This window comes from Dromaius novaehollandiae, chromosome 9 (assembly GCF_036370855.1).
Source record: "Dromaius novaehollandiae isolate bDroNov1 chromosome 9, bDroNov1.hap1, whole genome shotgun sequence".
Lineage (NCBI taxonomy): Eukaryota > Metazoa > Chordata > Aves > Casuariiformes > Dromaiidae > Dromaius > Dromaius novaehollandiae.
In genome coordinates this window covers 16,323,344-16,339,965 of record NC_088106.1, presented here as the reverse complement: position 1 = coordinate 16,339,965, position 16,622 = coordinate 16,323,344, and the positions used below count along the sequence as shown (strand labels likewise).

The following is a 16,622-nucleotide window of genomic DNA, read 5'->3' as shown; positions in this document are numbered from 1 at the left end:
CAGCGCGCTCCGCCGGCCGCCAGGGCGCGCGGTGGCAGTGGTGGGCAGAGCGCTGCGTCGGGCGGTTGTGACGCACGGGGCGGGCTGAGGCGGCGGCGGAGGACCTGGTGCCGGTGCCGGAGCCGGAGCCGGAGCCGGAGCCGCTCCCGTCCCGCAGCCGGGCGAGCGGCGCGGCGCGGCCATGGAGGCGCCCTCGGTGCCGGCCGCCTCCACGTCGGGCGCGGGGGGGCGCGGGCCCATCAAGGGCATCCTGAAGAAGAGCGGCGGCGCGCTGTCGGCGGCGGGCGCGGCCCCCGGGGCGCGGCGGGCCAGCCCGGCCCGCGACGAGGACGAGCACGGGTGAGGGCCGCGGCCGGCCCCGGTCCCTGTCGGCGGGGCGGCGGCGCGCCCGGGCCTCCTCCGTGGAGGGCGGGCGGGCTGCGGGAGGCCGCGGGGGGCTCTGGCCGCTCGGGGGTCGTGTCTGGGCAGCGGCCGGAGCGGCGGGGTCTCGGGCGGGGAGTTTCTGGGCTGCTCCGCTTCTCGGCGGTGGCCTTGCGCTGGCAGGTGGCAGCGTGCGGGCGAGTGAGCGGGTCATTCCCTGGGGGGCACCTGGGCGGTACAGCGTGCCCTGCTGAGGCCTGCACTGCTGCCCCACACTTGCCCCGGAAGATGCTTGGGGAAAAAGTGCCAGAAAGGGGGGTGAGATGGGGGCGGGCTCCCCTTCAGCCGTGTGCTCTGGGCATCGGGTGTTTTAGAGATGGCCTGAGCAAGAGGTTGCATCTGGGTTGTTCTGTTCAGTAAGCTGCCAGCGAGCCTGTGCTCTGTGTTTCGGCAGTGCTGCGTGTGTCTGGTGCTAGAAGCTCCCCTGGAAAAGATTCCATGTGTAGGAGGTCAGAAAGCGGAAACATCATGGTGAGGCCCTGGCTTCTGGGTGTGGGAGGATGAGGCATGGTTTGAAACACGGATCTGTGGTAAGAAGGTAGAGGATGATAAGGGTTGTGCATGTGAGAGAGAGAGAGGGCTGCAGGAAGGAGGACAGAATTATTCTGGTCATGACTGTGTTACCGAGAGCGTGATCTGGCTGCACAGTGTGGCAGCTGAAAGAGCTAATGTGGTTCTTTGCTGTTTATGGAACGCTAACAGAAGTAAAATTACCTTTAAAAGTTTTTCCAAAAAGACAGTTGACAAGTGGGAAGGTTTTACAATTGCTAGAAAAATAAAGTACATTTTGGGAAAATATACTTTGCTATGGGAGACTTAGCCATCTCCTCAAAGGTAGTCTGTGAGGAGAAGACTTCTGCTGTACTGAAACATAAGTAAGATCTGTTCTTGGTTCTCCAAGATTCGTCTCCAAAGATCTAGTACTTGCAAATATGCACTGGTGAAGTGACTTGTATTTGTAGTGAGGAGAAAATCTTGGTTTAATTGTAAAGCTTAGAGTTAGTCCAAATATAGAAGATGTGGTCTTTTGCCAGCTAGCAAGAGAGTAGCTGTCCTTGACCAGTAAAAATTCCTGCATTAGTTCTGATATTATCACCGAGTACCTGCTGCCTAGTGTAGCTCTGGGATCCCATAGTGTTGTGATGACCAGGGTTACACCTGAACTCCCTGTTTATAAAACTGCTCTTGACAGTGTTCTTCATTTGGGACCGCACTCAGTGTTGTAAGAAGAGGTATAATAAATAAACATGCAAATTTTGTTTATTATTGTAGTGTTCCTTTTCCTCTTGGCTTAGTTAAGTCATGAATATAGTTCCTACCTTGCAGAGTTAAGACTAAAGGTTTTTTCATTTGTGATATTGCCTGTATTGAATGCTCCTGCTTTCCAGGGAGAAGTTAACGCAACTGAAGGAATGAGATGATGTTTTTGAACGAGGTGAATGATAGTGGCACGGATGTTATTATCTTTCTGTTTTCTACTTTTAATATGATGTAACACATGAGGTGTTTACTACCACACCTAATCTCAAGTTAAACTGGTTGTTAGTAGCCTAATATTCTATAGTGTCTTTGTACCATCTTACAGAGTGATCATAAATCAGAGTACAAACTAATGAGCTGTGTATATAGGATAGCCAGGTATAGTACACAGTAATTTCTTGTGATGCAGTTAAATGGGCAGGAATCCAGTTCCTGTTTCTTGTCTACGAATGCAAGTCAGTAAATGCGTTATTAGATTAATCCAGAAATTGCCTTGCAAGTTAAAGGATATTGGCTAAACCTGGCAGATTGCATTGGAAGCTTTCCTGGAAAGATCAGTACAGGGTTTTTAAAGCTAGCTTGTGTGCAGATGTTATTTTTGGTTGCCAACTCTGGAAGCTTGATTAAATCTGTGTTATTTCTGACTGTAGCAAAATTGTTATTTTTATTTAAAAGAATGACAAATGGTACAGCTGTGATCTTCTTTTAAGATTAGTTTATAAACTAAGGCATCTGTTTACTAGGTGCACTTTGATTAGCAGCCTCTGCTTAGTCCTAATATTGAAAATCATAGCTGCAGATGAAGGAACTCATTGTGTCAGCTGTCTTTTAAAACACTATGTTCAGTAGAGCTCTCGTGTTTACATCATTGTTGACCTGCGCTGTTGCTAGCGGTGGTTAAAGTCTTTGGAAAACTTCCTTAATGGAGGCATGATGCAAGAGCAAAGCTTGTGGAACTGGGACACCACTAGAACAGCACCCTAAGAGCTAACGTCATAGTTTAATGGCAGATATGTTCATGGTGGTATTGGTGTATGGCATTATTTGCCTTAAGGCTCTAGTAGGAGCCTGTGAAGGCTCTGGTCTGGCATTTTATGAAGTAACTAAGTGTGTGTCTGTGTGCATATTTAGCTGAATCCAGTTCCTTGCTCTGTATTGCAGTGCAGTCCTGCAAGGGGCTGTGCTGGGAAAAACAAGAGAAAGGTCTGCTGTGGTAGGAGCAAGTGAGGTGTGAGAGGTGTTCCTTAGAGTAGTATTGCTGCAGGGGCCTCTGACCTATCAAGGTGTGATCTCAAAATACATGCTTATTTAAATACTTAAAATGGAAAGAGTACAGATGAGCACTTCTGGCATTTTTCATTTTTCAAATCTGATTTTACTACGGAAGATTAGAGTTCGTATTTCTGTATCTGAAGCGATATCAGGAAGCATTTTCCTGTGATGATTCTAAGCTTGTATCGTTAATTTTATGTGACTTTGGCATGCCTAAGCATGCTAAATTAGAGACAATCAAGGAAGGTGTGGGTTTTTTAGAGCACTTAGTCACCCTCATGTGAAGACTTTTAACATCGAGGGGTGAAATGACAGGTTTCTCTGTTTATCACTAATGCTACTTTTTTCATAGCTGAATTTTAAATTTGCTCTTTGAGGGGTATTCTGCAGCCAAGGCTTTTAATGTTGGTATGGAAGTTAAAAGAAATGAGTGCTAAAAACCAAATCACTTAGATCTTCTTCCATCTTGTATTTATAAATTCCTCAATTACAGTCTGTAGACTGTCTAATTTCAAGCCCAGTGTACGCCAAAAAGATTTTCTAAGGATGCCAGTATTGTTGCTAAGTATCGAGTTGTGAACACAGACAGTTTAAACTTCAGTGGCTGAAGTAGTTACCTTCTCTATCTGTCCTTGCTTTTACAAATTCTAGTATTAGGGTTGTTAGAGCTGTCTAGGTTTGTGCTAATTCTGTGACAATGAAGGCAGCATGTGAAGTTACTGAAGTACAAAGGGAGAAAAGAAGCAAGATACTGATGCCTCATACAGATATATTTCAATGTCGCTACTAGTTCTAGGCACCTAAAATACACATTTCTCATCTGGGCTGTTGCTGTCTAGGGTGCTTTTCCCAGCACTGAGGTGCCTGGGAACTGTTCCTGGTCTACAGCAGCAAGAACTGATCTTGCTCTTTCCCTTTGCCCTAGAGAAAGTGCTCAGGCCTGTTCTCCAGCAGACTTTGTTTTTCTGCCCCTTTGCCGCAGGGTAGCAATGAATTGTCCCTCTTGGACAACCAAACCAGTGGAATTATCTGCCGTTGTTCATCCCATACACCCCGGTGGCCCGGTTCCAAGCCCAGGAAAACATATGCGCAGATTTTCTTGGGAATCTTTTTTTCAGGGTGCAGTTTAGGCTGCTTGAACAAACAAGGCAAAAAACAAGTACAAATGCAGCAAATGAGTTGTGGAAAAAAACAGGAACCCTCACCAGAGCCTTTTTGCTTTTGTAGTCCCTGGTCTTGTTTTTTACTGAATATGTGTTTGAGTCTCGTGATGTCACTTCATGTGGCTCCTTTCCGTGAGTAAGTGTAGTCAGTTTGCCTGTAATTGGGATGCTTCATGAGTCTTTGTCCTGCCTTTAGCAATCCAGCTGCTGATCTATTTCTGGTAATTTTGTGCCTCTTGATCTTGTGGCATGGGTCCCATTATCACAGCTTTCCAGCCATGCCTAGTAGAGCATGTAGAGTGTGGGAAGACTTCCCTTGCACTGTAGCCCAAGCATTAGCTGTAGAAGAAGCAGATAGGTCAGCATCTCCTGCAAGGTCAAGTTTTAGTTGGAACTGCAAGAATGAAGACTGATTTTTGGGCTTTGCGAGTCAGGTGCACTCCAAGTTCAGTCTCAGAGCTTGGAGCAACACATCAAATGAGATTGAGTTCACAGCTGTTTCCTGACCCTCCTTGTCAGGGGATTTTTTTAGGTCCTCATTCTCTTTCCCATTCCCTCATTTAGATCATTTGACTCTCAATTCCCAGTTACCATTGTCTGATACTCTCCTCTAGACTAGGCTAGAAACTCTAGCCTTTCCTCTATTTGAGGATTGCGTGTTTTTATGTGGAGGCACAAACAGTTAGCCCATGTCTGCTCTCTGTTCCTGCTACTTCCCTAGCACAGGCGCTGCTGCTTGTCACATTCTGCTGTGAGCCAGTTCAGGAATCTAAAACTGGCAAAAATCAGTCTTACAAAAAATTACTTTTTGGGGGGAGTGGCGGGGGAGGCTACTTGGTACAGTGTTTCTCTTACTTTTTTGCCTGTGCTTGTGCAGCCAGACAGTGAACAAGTTCAGGGAGCTCAGCTGAGCAGAAAACAACCTTAAAAAAAAAAAAAAAAAGTTTAGCTTCCTGTTGAATTAGTGTGTGTGTGCCGGTGCAAAGGAGGCAATGAGATCGCATGGCCAGGCAGAAGCCTTGACTTTATACTGAGTGCTGCTGCGAAGCTGTGCTCTGAGGCAAGGGCAATGAGCACAAAGGCACGCGTTAGGAGTTTCTCCCATCTGTCTTATTTCCTCTTAATCTAAGATCTGTCTCTTTATAGGGACTGCTTACCATTGTCCTACTGCTGCGACTGGTAAAAAGTCTCAGGTACTCAATACAGAACCGTATTATCATCTCGTGTTAGTCATAGATGAACTTCAAGCAGATGTTTGGCTGATGTTTAATTTGTGAATTTAGACTCCCAAGTAGGTGATATAAATAACTGGCATTTCTAGACCTAGAGTTCTTGCTTTGTCATCATCAAGCTTGTGACTCTCCATCCTGCCAAACATATCAGAACAGACAATCCGGCTGATGTTTTGTCCATTCAGATTGTAATCCTTGTGTCACAAATTGAACAAAATGGTTAAATAGATGTGAACTTCAAACATGAGGTTTTGGCATGGGTTAGTATATGGTAAGGTGATTGTGCTCACTTATTTGTCTGCATTTATAGATTACAGGTTTGTAGTATATAGAATTCAGAGTAAACTCCACTTCTATATTTTTTTCTTTAAATTTTTTTTTTCTGTTGTATTATACATGGTGCTCTCCATAAATATAGAATTTCGTTTATACTGAGAGTTCTGTTTGATCAGTGTCTCTGTTTTACAGATAGTGTTCTGCTCATAAGCATCTGTGTTATTGAGATTGAATACCTTTTCAAAACTGGTAACTTGTTAAAACAGTGTGTGTTTAAGAGTAGTTAAGTTAAATTTGTTTAACCAAAAAAACCCACCAAACCTAAAACCATGTAACATTTTCTTCCTTAAATCATAATTTACAACATTTCAGGCATATGTTAATAGATAAGCTAATAGTAAATGGTGGAATTAGTTTAATATTCTAAAGTTAGATTTTGTGGATTAGTCTAAGGGAAGGAGCATGGCAATTGCTTGCTTTGTGGCTTGCATATTTTGTTGCTCTGGATGTTTTTGTTTCTGCATATATACATAAGATGTATACATATATACATAAAATGGTACATTCTCTAATTAAAGAAATTCTAAATAATGCATAATCACTGGTGGGTGTCTGTGTAAGGTATGAAACTCCTGTGGCTTAATTACAGCAGTTGGTCTCATTTTATGATTCCAGATTAGGGTGACAAAAGCAGCATTAAAAACTAGCAGTTCAGTGGTACTTGTTTTACTGCAGGAAGTTATTTGTTAGTTGGTATTGTTCATGCAGCAGTTTCACTATTAATCCTAGCAGCTGACTGAGTAGAGGTCGGGAGAAGTTACTTGGTTTTGCTGAAGTGTTGTGGGTTGCAGTAAGAGGAAGAATAATTTGCCAGTGACCTGTAACAAGAGCAGACAGTTAATGGGACAGTGATTGAACAGGACTGGTAGTCTCTTGGGGTGGGGGGGAAATATATATATATATGTGTGTGTGTGTTTGTATATGAATATATTTATAAAGCGCTAAATTCACTTAGCTATTGTGAGTTGGTAGGGAAAGAGTTGTAAAGTTGCATTCATAGTTTGTCATGACTCAGTGTTTAATGATCACATTTATACTTTGAACATGCCTGTCTGTCGTAACAATATTCTTTTTGCATAGAATGTAGTAGGGGGCAAAAGGTGCTCTAAATGTTGCTTTCCTATGGTCAAACAGAAGAAATCATTTTTAGAGTATGAGACAATTAACTTGGCTTTCTGATTTCAGTAAAAAATCACAGAAGTGGGATGAAATGAACATCATAGCTACATACCATCCAGCAGGCAAAGATTATGGTTTGATGAAAATAGATGAGCCAAGTACTCCTTATCACAGGTAGGTTTGCCAAAGAGCTGTCCTAAATAACTTTAATCATTGATGCTAGGCAATATAGTAGTAGTTTTGCAGCCAACATGGCCTTTTGGATGATGCAATATTTACTAAAACTATAGCTGATTACCTGACAGACCGTGCAGTCCTACTGGATATATGCAACATATTTGAGTTTAGAAAGCTGCTAAATAAAGGCTTATAGTTATTGAGCAGTACTGCCAAAAAGGATAAGTGAATTTTATAAGGTCTGTGTGTATTAAGCTTTAGATTATTAATGCAATAAATAAGTCTGAATTGCATTGGTTTTCAGTTGACATCTGTCATTTACATAATATATATAAAGCTGTCATTCATATAAATATTTAAATTAGATTTAGAAAACTCTAAAGTAATAAAGGAGTCTTTTAATTTAATTGAGTGTTGTAAGGTTTTGATTGTCCTATCAATTACATTTTGAGCAGCAAGTTATTGATTAAGGCTACTCTCTTTGTTTGCCTTTGAAGCATGGTAGGAGAAGATGATGAGGATGCAGTGAGTGATTCAGAATCAAATGAGCCCTTAAAAGCAGATGTGCTGACTAAAAAGTAAGTATCGTCGTAGAAAACTGACTGAATGTTAAGAGCATTTTATCTTTGTAGAAGTAGTTGCTTTTTGGGAAGATGTTGCTGTTCTTAGAAGTCAGATTTTTGCTACCTGCAGTTAAACAAAGTAGTTTTCTGTGCTAGTAGTGCCACTGGAATGAAAATAATCTCTTGCAGGGTGTTAGTACACATAAATGTGGCAAAAACATTGGACAAAGCAGTTCATACGAGTGTTCTGAAACTTAATGTATTTCAGATTGTGAAAACTTGCTGCTTCAGCATTTTCTATTATATATTTTATGTAGACTAGCAGCTGCAGCTGAAGGTAAGGGGCCTAAGATCTTAGCAAAGCAGGAGGAAAGCAGTGAGGAGGAGGAGGAGGATGAAGAATTAACACCTGAAGAACGAGGTAGGCATAAGGTTTTTTCGTTTGTTTTTTTTTCCCCCCTTACTGCAAGTAGTTTTAGCTTTTTGGTAAGAAATACTTGGGAAGGAAAGGTAACATCTAGTAGAAAGGTAGTGTCATTTGAAAGTGGAGATATATAGCCTTTCAAAGGTAAGTAAAAGATTAGAAATAAATATCAGGTGTTCAGTCAGGGCTGTTTGGTTTGGGATCCACATATAAAGAGGAAGCTTGCTGCTACTGGATGACCCCTTGTATACAGGCTGAAGGTGTGTAAATTCTTTTAAAGAAACCTGGGCTTCTCATATGAGAGGCTTTTGTTTTGGGGATGAGGGAGTATTCCTTAGTAGGGACACATTTCAGGTAGCATTAACAATTTAATGAGTACTGCTGCAATTAAAGCACTACTAATTGCTTAGAAATATATAGATGCTTTTTGTTTTTATGTTAGTTTCAAATCATCTGGTAGATGGATGTAGGAAGAAAACTATAAATATTCCAAAGTAAATTGCCTCATGCATCTTCAACAGCGATGCTATTCTGCCTTAGCTTGAGCTAGGACATTTTGAGGATACAGTCGAACAATAGCACTTCTAAGGTTTCAAGCTTGTGTTACCTAGCTGTTACTTCTCATCTTTCCTAGCCCCATTCATCAACTTTGAGCGTGTAACCTTACAATTCTGGTGGGGAAGACAAAAGCAGTGTTGGGGTTGCCAAGGAGCAGAGTTTAATTTGCTTAAAATGAGTTACTGCTAGACCTGTTATGTGAATGTTGGATATATAGAGCAAAGTTAGGCTTCAAGCCATGGGGAAAGTGGAAAATATTTTCTTCTACGCTTGGTAAGTGCATCTCTGATAATTGGCCTTTGGTAGTTAGCTAGGAGTCAAGTCAGACATCCGCAGAAGTTCATTTTCTAGCCTACCAGTGATGTCTCAGTTTGCCCATGAGTTTGCTTAAAACAAGAAACTTTGGAATTTCTCACATCGTTCCTAGATGCTTCTCTTGGTCAGACTTGCTCTCGCTTGCAGACAGGTTCTTTTAATATCACTCCAGCCATTCCAGTCCATTATCTATTAGCCCGTTTAAGTCAGACTTGTTTGATAGAACATTTCACTGCTTGAAGAACACACCGTGAATTCAAGTGTTGCTTGATGATGTAAAGAATGTATTTTTAAAGTGGGAGTGAAACTGACCAAGGAAGTAGTTCATGCTCATGTGTCTCTGAAGAGAAAATAAGCTTATTAAAATATCGGTTCAGTATTTAGATTCTTTTGTCCACAGAAAAGAAGAAACAGTTTGAAATGAAGAGAAAGATGCACTACAATGAAGGGCGAAACATCAAACTGGCAAGACAGCTCATTGCAAAAGAACTACATGGTGAAGATGATGAGGATGAGGACGAAGAGATGCATGATGCTGCAGATGTAGAAACAATGAGTACAGAAGCAACTGAACATGGTGAGCTGCTGATTAATCCAAAAGCATGTTTAAGTATTGGTAGTCCTTTCAGCTATTGGAAAATCAATAGACTCAAGTGTAAGAAAAGGGGAAGTATGTATGTAATGCTTAATGTGTATTACTGTGTGCTGTCTTGACAGATTTGCAGAATGCTACTAAAAACATTAATTTAAGGGTGAGGGTTTTTTTTTTCCCTGTTGTGGCACAGCAGAAAAGCAGGCACCTCTGCTTGAGGCCAGTACTATTTCCACAGCATAACTGACTCTTGGTAGTGAAGCTGCCAGCATCATTTTTAGAGGAAGAGCATCCTGTACAGAATTCTTCAAGCTGTGGCCTCATGGGAGAGCCTGATGGGTTCACTTCCCATTCTGCTCCTGAACCATCCTGTAGTCAGCAGTGGGAAACTAGCATGACTGCTTCCTCCCTGTTGAGAATAGGATCCTTGTCTTCCTAAGTAAGAACTTCTGTCTGTCCTACTGTGACTTAAAACTATGCCGTTAAGACTTCAGTATGCGCTTGTCCTTAAGCGGTAACATTCACTTCTATAGTATGGGATAAGCAGCTTGGCCTCCCTCTTAGCTGCTGTAAGAAAGTCTGGGACTTGTAGCTGGGAACTGTTTCTGGAACCTGCTTCAGGGCTGTCTCTTGATGTTAATCTGATCGCTACAGGTTGACACCTTTTCTTCCATCTCTAAGCTTCTCTCTGAGTGAAAATTGTAGACTATGAAATAAAAGCAGTCTCTGATTTTGTGGTGGCCTTCTGGTGAATAACCATGGCTTTTTAGTTCCCGCCTCTATGTGGAACAGCACTTTGAACAAGCTTTTGGCATTAAGAAATGGACATCTCTGCTCATGAGACTAGTGGCAATGAATCTGAAGTCTGTAAGCCTCATTCATCTGTTGCTTGGCAAAGTTGTGAGACAGCACAGTCTGCAGACTTGGGAAGATGCTGCATGGGTTTAAATGGGTTCACATTTGCTTTTCGCAACAATGTGAACTAAGAACTGTTCTAAAATGAATTTAAATTCTGCACAATAAGAAGGTGACTTGCAAAGTTGGATTTTTTTAAATGTTTCTGTGGATTGCACATTTTAGTTCCACTATTTATTATAAGATGGCTAATGCTCTCAATTGCTGGAGCGTCATTTGGTATATGTCTGAGACCCATTAATTGATTGACTTCCTACAGTAATTTATAATATGCCTTATAATGGCTATTTACTAGAACTTCACTCTCCAGGGGAAAGGAGGGCTCCAGTAGGCATCCTTATGACCTTTCTCCATGGCTTGAAGCTGCCATCTTTCTGCACTCTGCTGTAAAACAGGGAGGCAACTCCGTTCCCCAGCTGCATTCTCCAGTGGAAAGAAGGCACACCTTTGCAGCATTTTTCCATCTGTATTGTTGAAGTCCATTCCACCTTGCTTCATAACCCAGCTTCTGAGCCACCAATGGTAATTATCAATTTTAGACTGCTTATGGCTGATAGGCTCCATAAATGTAACTGCCAGATTATCAACCCATTAACTCTAACTGGTTCACCTTGACTCCATGGCTTACAGAAACATTTTCCATTAACTTCACGTGTTTCTCAATTTTCCATTTTTGTTTTGTATCACTCTGCTTAACAAAACTTGGTGTTTCACTATCTCCTAATCTTTACGTAAGCCATCTTAATTTTTGGTCTGTGTACTTGATCAGTTCTTCAGAGGTTAAGTACTGGTCTTACTTTTGTAATGGATCGTGAATTAAATGGCTTCCAACTGATTGTGTGCAACAGTAGGGTTGGTGAAAGGATGATGGAATCCAGTCAAAACTGTGTTAATAAACAGCATCTCCATGTCTTTCATCACTGTCCACACTTTAAAAACTTCCTACATTGAGACTGATAAATGTTCAGAAACATAGCCTTGCTAAGTACTGTCAAGGTTTTATTGAAATAACCTTTCTGGAGATGATCTCTCTTGATCATTCTCTCATCTTTACTCTGAGGGCTCCTTTCTTAAAAATATTAATTAAATATTTTCGTGAGCCACAGAGCTTTTTTTGAATAGTTGTTTTAAAACTTTCTTGGATTCTTTGCTAATCCGTGTTTTTGGCCATGCTAGGCAATTGGATTTAATCAGTACTTCAATCTGGTTTCTTCCTTTATGGAAGTGGATCAAAATACTATTAATATTCTTGTTCCTAAGCTTCTCCCTTTAGGACTGTGAGCATATCAAGATGCTTTTTGATCATTCTGAAACTATGTGGAAAGATTGCTCATCTGGATATCATTCAAAGAGCTCTTCAGCTGCAAAACATTCTATTTTAATGTGCTTTTTTTAGAGTAGAGAAGGAGAGTTTTCTTTGCTCATTGTACTGGGTGAAGTTATCTGGCGATGCAGGAGATCACACTTGTGAGGGCTTATTTTGGCTTCAGTCTATTAAACTAACAGCTCTGATGTTTTCTTTTTAACAACAATGGAAATGTCTGTCTTTTTCTGTATGCTGTTTTGTAGCTACATTTTGATTATTTCCTTCATTTGACTTAAATTCTTTTGAAGTTGTGGAAATCATCTGGAGATGTGGCTATCACTCACATATTAGGTCTCAGAATGTGTGTAAATTTATGAGTAAGAACTGGCATGCAGGGTCTATTTCTTCCACTGGAATATTGTGCTTTTTTTATAGTACTGACGATCATTCCAGGTAAAGATGTGACCTAAGAGTGGTTTCTTGGTAGTCTGTTGTGAATTTGGGGTTCCACTGGCTCCTGGATTGTTATTCAGGCAACTTGAGAGCCTCTTGTCATTTGGAATTTGTCTGTCCATGAAGATACCGTAAAGATTCTGTGCTTCTCTTACCAGATGCTCCTTTCTACCCTCTAATCCTGCCTGGTTTTTTTGTTTGTCTGTCTGACTAAAACTAGTAGTACTCCTGATTTCTACAAATCCTTTTTGTTATGTCTATGCTGAGAAAGGGGCTTATGTGTTAGGACAGGTTTTTAAGAAGGCTTCTGTCAGGTACCACCAAGACCGCTAATACAAGTTGCCCTTCTTGGTTACAGACTGAAATTTCTTGCTGATTGAAATGAAGATGGCCAGTCCAGTCAGTAATGGTGAGAACTGTTCGCGTGTTTTTGCCCCTCTTTTCATCCTCGGCTAGCAAGTGTTTTCAGTGGATGGGTCATTCCTTTCTTGCCTCAAGTAGCTGTGCCTTATCTGTGCATACTGATACTACCAGTGAAGCTTTCTGGAGGAAAAGAACCATGTTAAAGTTGCGATAGACTGCATTGGGATTGCTTACTTCAGCTTCTTTGGAATTTCTCTGGCTACACCCAATTTATGGCTCCATGAACAATGTGGTAGACTTTGCCAGCAAAATAGTAACCTTCAGCCCTTTCCACAAACATTTTTCCTTTAAAAATTCTCTTTGAGATCAGTCAAAGAAAGATTCCTGATACAGGTTGATTTAAGCATGAGGGCTTCAATGCAGACTTGATTTTACTTCTGCTGTACAAAAGCTTATTTAAGGGTGTGATCTGTAGCAATTCAATTGACAAGCAGTAAAGCTACTTTCCTCCGCTTATGGTGCGTTTAGCTATTCATTGCTATGATAACCCTACTCAGATACTGTGATCAGCTTAGCTGTCAGCTGACTGGGTGTGCTCTTTTGGCCTGTGGTAGATGCAGAATGCATTGTGTTTTTTTTAAACCATAGTCAGCATCATCATAAAGATGACTTAAGTGAGAAGGCCAGGAGCACACACAAATTAGTTTTGCTTGTCAGCTATACTATTTACTTGTTAAACTGCATGTGTGACTAAGTCTAACTCATGCACAAGCCTAACTGGCCTTTTTTTTTTAAGAAAGGAAGATCATCTGGACTTGGCTTTCTCTGGTCTTTGCTTTATGCCACTGAATATTTTTCTCTTTTAAAGCAGAATTAGAGTTGGCTTTTTCATAACAAAAGCTCTGAGAATGAACCTTCCATTTATTGCCTTCTGCCCTGTAGTACATGAGATCTTTGGTTCAAAACCGTGACTTCAATAACTTCTTGAACAACACAACAGACTGCTCCATTTATTAGCTTGTTTTGGTTTAAAGTGTCTCAACTGGAATTGAAATTTGACCTGAAGAGCTTGTATTTCAGGAACTTTGTATGTTAGTTTTGCACATTGGTATCTCTTAACTCTTGGGCTAATTGCTCCCAAATCCAGGGGTGGCCAGCATTCGATGCTGCTGTGGCATGCAGAACAATAGTGTTGGCCACTTTTTCAGAATGTGAGGGTGAAATAACTATTTTGGAGGTTTCTGCACTCTTGGACTAAAAGCATATGTGGGCTGTGAAGATGGGACATACTTCTGGGCTGACAGGCATTACCTGTGGGGAAACAAAGATGATTTCAGCAGATTTTTTTTTTTTTTTTGAAAATACTCAGTGAGCATGAATAGTTATCTATTCTTGTAATCTCTTTCTTATGCAGCACATGCTACTAGTGACCAGCTGGGAAGTAGAGCGCACAGCATAGAAGAAATCTGTCCGGAACTGTAACTGCTTGTCAAAGACAAATATAAACACTGCTTCATGATTTTTGCAATTATGGCTCTTAAATATCAAGAAGCATATCACTTACAATGTTGTATTGCCAAGAATGTTAATTTTAGACTTGTCCATTAGGCAGAAAAAACTGTCTAATTGATTTATTCTTGTGCCTAGTATTTCATGGAGAATACTGCTTCATAATCTGTTCAACCAGAATGGCATTCTCTGTATGTATAACGCTGATTATCTTGCGTGATGTACTGTTACTCTTCATGCTTTGAAACAAAGACAGTATCTTTTTTTCACTATTTATTTGACAGTGTTCTAGGTGTGGTATCTCCTATGAAAGGGTTTGGAATTCAAGAGCCAAACGGTACAGCATACATTGGATTGACATGCAGGCTATTTATCAGATGTGTTAAGCAGTTGAAAAAGGGATTATTTAAGTTTTACAACTTTTTTGTAGAATTTTGACCTGTTAATCTAGATTTCAGTATGTTATTACCTGTATTTTCCCAGTCTCTAGAAGAAGAGTTGTATTATTTTTAAGAGCTGTGTTTGGAATCCATTACTAGTTTCTGACTAAGGCAGTACTAACTTCTGGTGGAGGGATGTTTTTACACTGGAAATGTGCTAACTTGAACTTTGCGTTTAACTGTCATCTGTCTTTTCCATTGGGACTGGATTTTTTTGGAGCTGTCTTGGTTTATCTTGAGAACACGGAAGTTCCCTCCAACTTTTCTTTTTAAAACCACATCAACTGTCACTCTTCTTGCTCTTGTCTCAAATTTTTGGACTTTTCCAGTTGCATGAAGATTAAGTATTTACCTGAAGTAAAACACCCATTTAGGAGGAAATCCACGTCAGGACTGCGGAGACGGGATGGATTTAGGCTCTGTCTGCTCTTTATATAAAGATAACTGCTGATGATCTCATACCCTCTTGGGGTTTGTACCCTCTATACTGAAAACCACTGGTCTCAATCTCTCTGGATCCAATGTAACTTGCAGTAGCTGCTTTTCCAAATGAAGGCTGTTTGGAAGGATAGAAGACTGCCTAATTCAAATGCTGTTTACAATGTAGTTGGATAGCCCCTGTAAAGAGGGATTTTTGAACCTCCAAATTACTGTAAACAACTTCCCACTCAATGGATTTTGACTGGTGAATGTTATAGTATTCAAAATTAGTTCTTGGTTTTTATTACACAAATGAAGTATACACTTAAGCTTTAGCTTGGTTATGGAATACATTGTATATCTTAATTTTGATCTGAATTTGATATGTTGCAAAAATCCATATAATTATATGGAACTATTTTAAAATGTCTTTTTGTCCACTGTATATGTGAAGTTTGAATAAAGGAATGAAAGTTATTTTACAGTTATCTGTGTTCTCAAGTGTGAGCTTTCGTGAAATCCCAGAACACGCTGAGAATGAATAAAGCAGTGGGATGCAGTCATTGATATTATGCAGGAATAATTCATTAGAATGGATATATTGCCAAAGATGTGGGTGAGCCGTGATAAGTGGGTGTAGTGGTGTGTGCCTTTCCTAAATCTCTTTTCTCCTTAGCAGGTAACAGGATTGCCAGCTGTGGGATATTTAGTCTAGCTTCTAAAGACCTGAATCAGAACTAAGAGCATCTTTTCACAACAAAGAGTTGAACTCTTGATTCAATCCAGTGTGATTGAGGTGATGCTACCTTTTCAGTAATAGTGAGTGCTGTTTCTTACTGTATCAAAAATGGTAATTACTATAGAATAAGCAGGGCCAAAGAGTGACTATTTTAATGCTTCTGACTTCCAAAGTCATTTATTGTAGCTTTGGCTCACAGATACAGGATTTCAAAATCTAAAGTTTACATTCTGTATATGTGAGTTTGCAGTGCTCAGACTGCTGGTATGTCTGCATGGCTCTGTGCAGACTGATTCATTTCTCAGACTGGCTGGATGATGGCCTGCTCTGCTTCAGCCAAAGCAGTAAGTTGTGCTGAGCGATTAGTGTCACTTAGCAATGCTGTGTGACTTTCAGATTGGAGTACAAATGGGTCAAGATTTTGACTGATGTGGATGAGTAATGCAGATGTCTTCTCTGATGCCACAAGACAGACTACTTGCTCTTAGTGACAAGGTCAAGCAGTGGCTGTACCCAAAATTGGGGCAGAAACCATCAGAAGCAGCTCTTACCTGAGCAAACATCCTCCTTCCCCCTCTACTTCCTTTTTATGATTGTCCAGGACCTCATTTTCATTTAGTGCTTAGTGAGGGTACTTTGCACCCTACGATGCCTGGGAAGCATTGTGTTTAGCAAGCAAAACCTTTGCTACGTTTCAGTTAAGACCCTTCCTGTAATGGTTTCCAAAATCCTAGATGAAATGAGGATGTAGCTCCGGGGGAGGTACAGTACGTGCAAATGCATGAAGCTAGTTTTGAATGAGACTCAACATCATGGTTCAGATTCATTCAGATCATTTGTCCCTTCATCATTCAGATGATTTTAAGCTGTTTGGGTGATGTCCCCTTCTGTATGTCACCAAGCCCCAAGTTTTAATTAGATGCCATTTTGTTATAACTTACGTTGATTTTAGTTATGGGCTTTATTAAAGCTTTTATAGCCTTTTTCACTTTTTCCAGTGAAAACAAAAATACTGTTCATATTTCTGCTTCATCTCTCTCATCTGG

General features: G+C 40.8%; 1 protein-coding gene across 4 annotated transcripts; it reads left to right on the top strand.

The window, feature by feature from the left end:
- PPP1R2 (protein phosphatase 1 regulatory inhibitor subunit 2) lies at window positions 1–15,325 on the top strand. Of its 4 annotated transcripts, XR_010390489.1 has the most exons (8): window positions 1–339; window positions 6,869–6,976; window positions 7,477–7,557; window positions 7,860–7,963; window positions 9,240–9,416; window positions 10,742–10,868; window positions 12,464–12,514; window positions 13,883–15,325. XR_010390489.1 is itself a non-coding variant. In XM_064516823.1 (7 exons), exons 1-6 carry the CDS (start codon window positions 182–184, stop codon window positions 12,466–12,468), a joined length of 633 nt encoding a protein of 210 aa, XP_064372893.1. In that variant the 5' UTR covers window positions 5–181; the 3' UTR covers window positions 12,469–12,514; window positions 13,883–15,325. The 4 variants fall into 4 exon arrangements, 3 of the variants coding, with proteins under 3 accessions (XP_064372890.1, XP_064372892.1, XP_064372893.1); XM_064516823.1 differs by lacking the exon at window positions 10,742–10,868 and having other exon boundaries at window positions 5–339; XM_064516820.1 differs by lacking the exons at window positions 12,464–12,514; window positions 13,883–15,325 and having other exon boundaries at window positions 2–339; window positions 10,657–10,751.
- Window positions 15,326–16,622: the final 1,297 nt, after the last annotated feature.

Bases quoted from the DNA above. Each gene is read 5' to 3' on its own strand.
- PPP1R2 (XM_064516820.1), top strand. From the start codon at position 182: ATGGAGGCGCCCTCGGTGCCGGCCGCCTCCACGTCGGGCGCGGGGGGG. The intron at 340-6,868 runs GTGAGGGCCGCG...TTCTGATTTCAG, and splicing joins CGCGACGAGGACGAGCACGG to TAAAAAATCACAGAAGTGGG. The intron at 9,417-10,656 runs GTGAGCTGCTGA...TTCACTCTCCAG, and splicing joins TACAGAAGCAACTGAACATG to GGGAAAGGAGGGCTCCAGTA.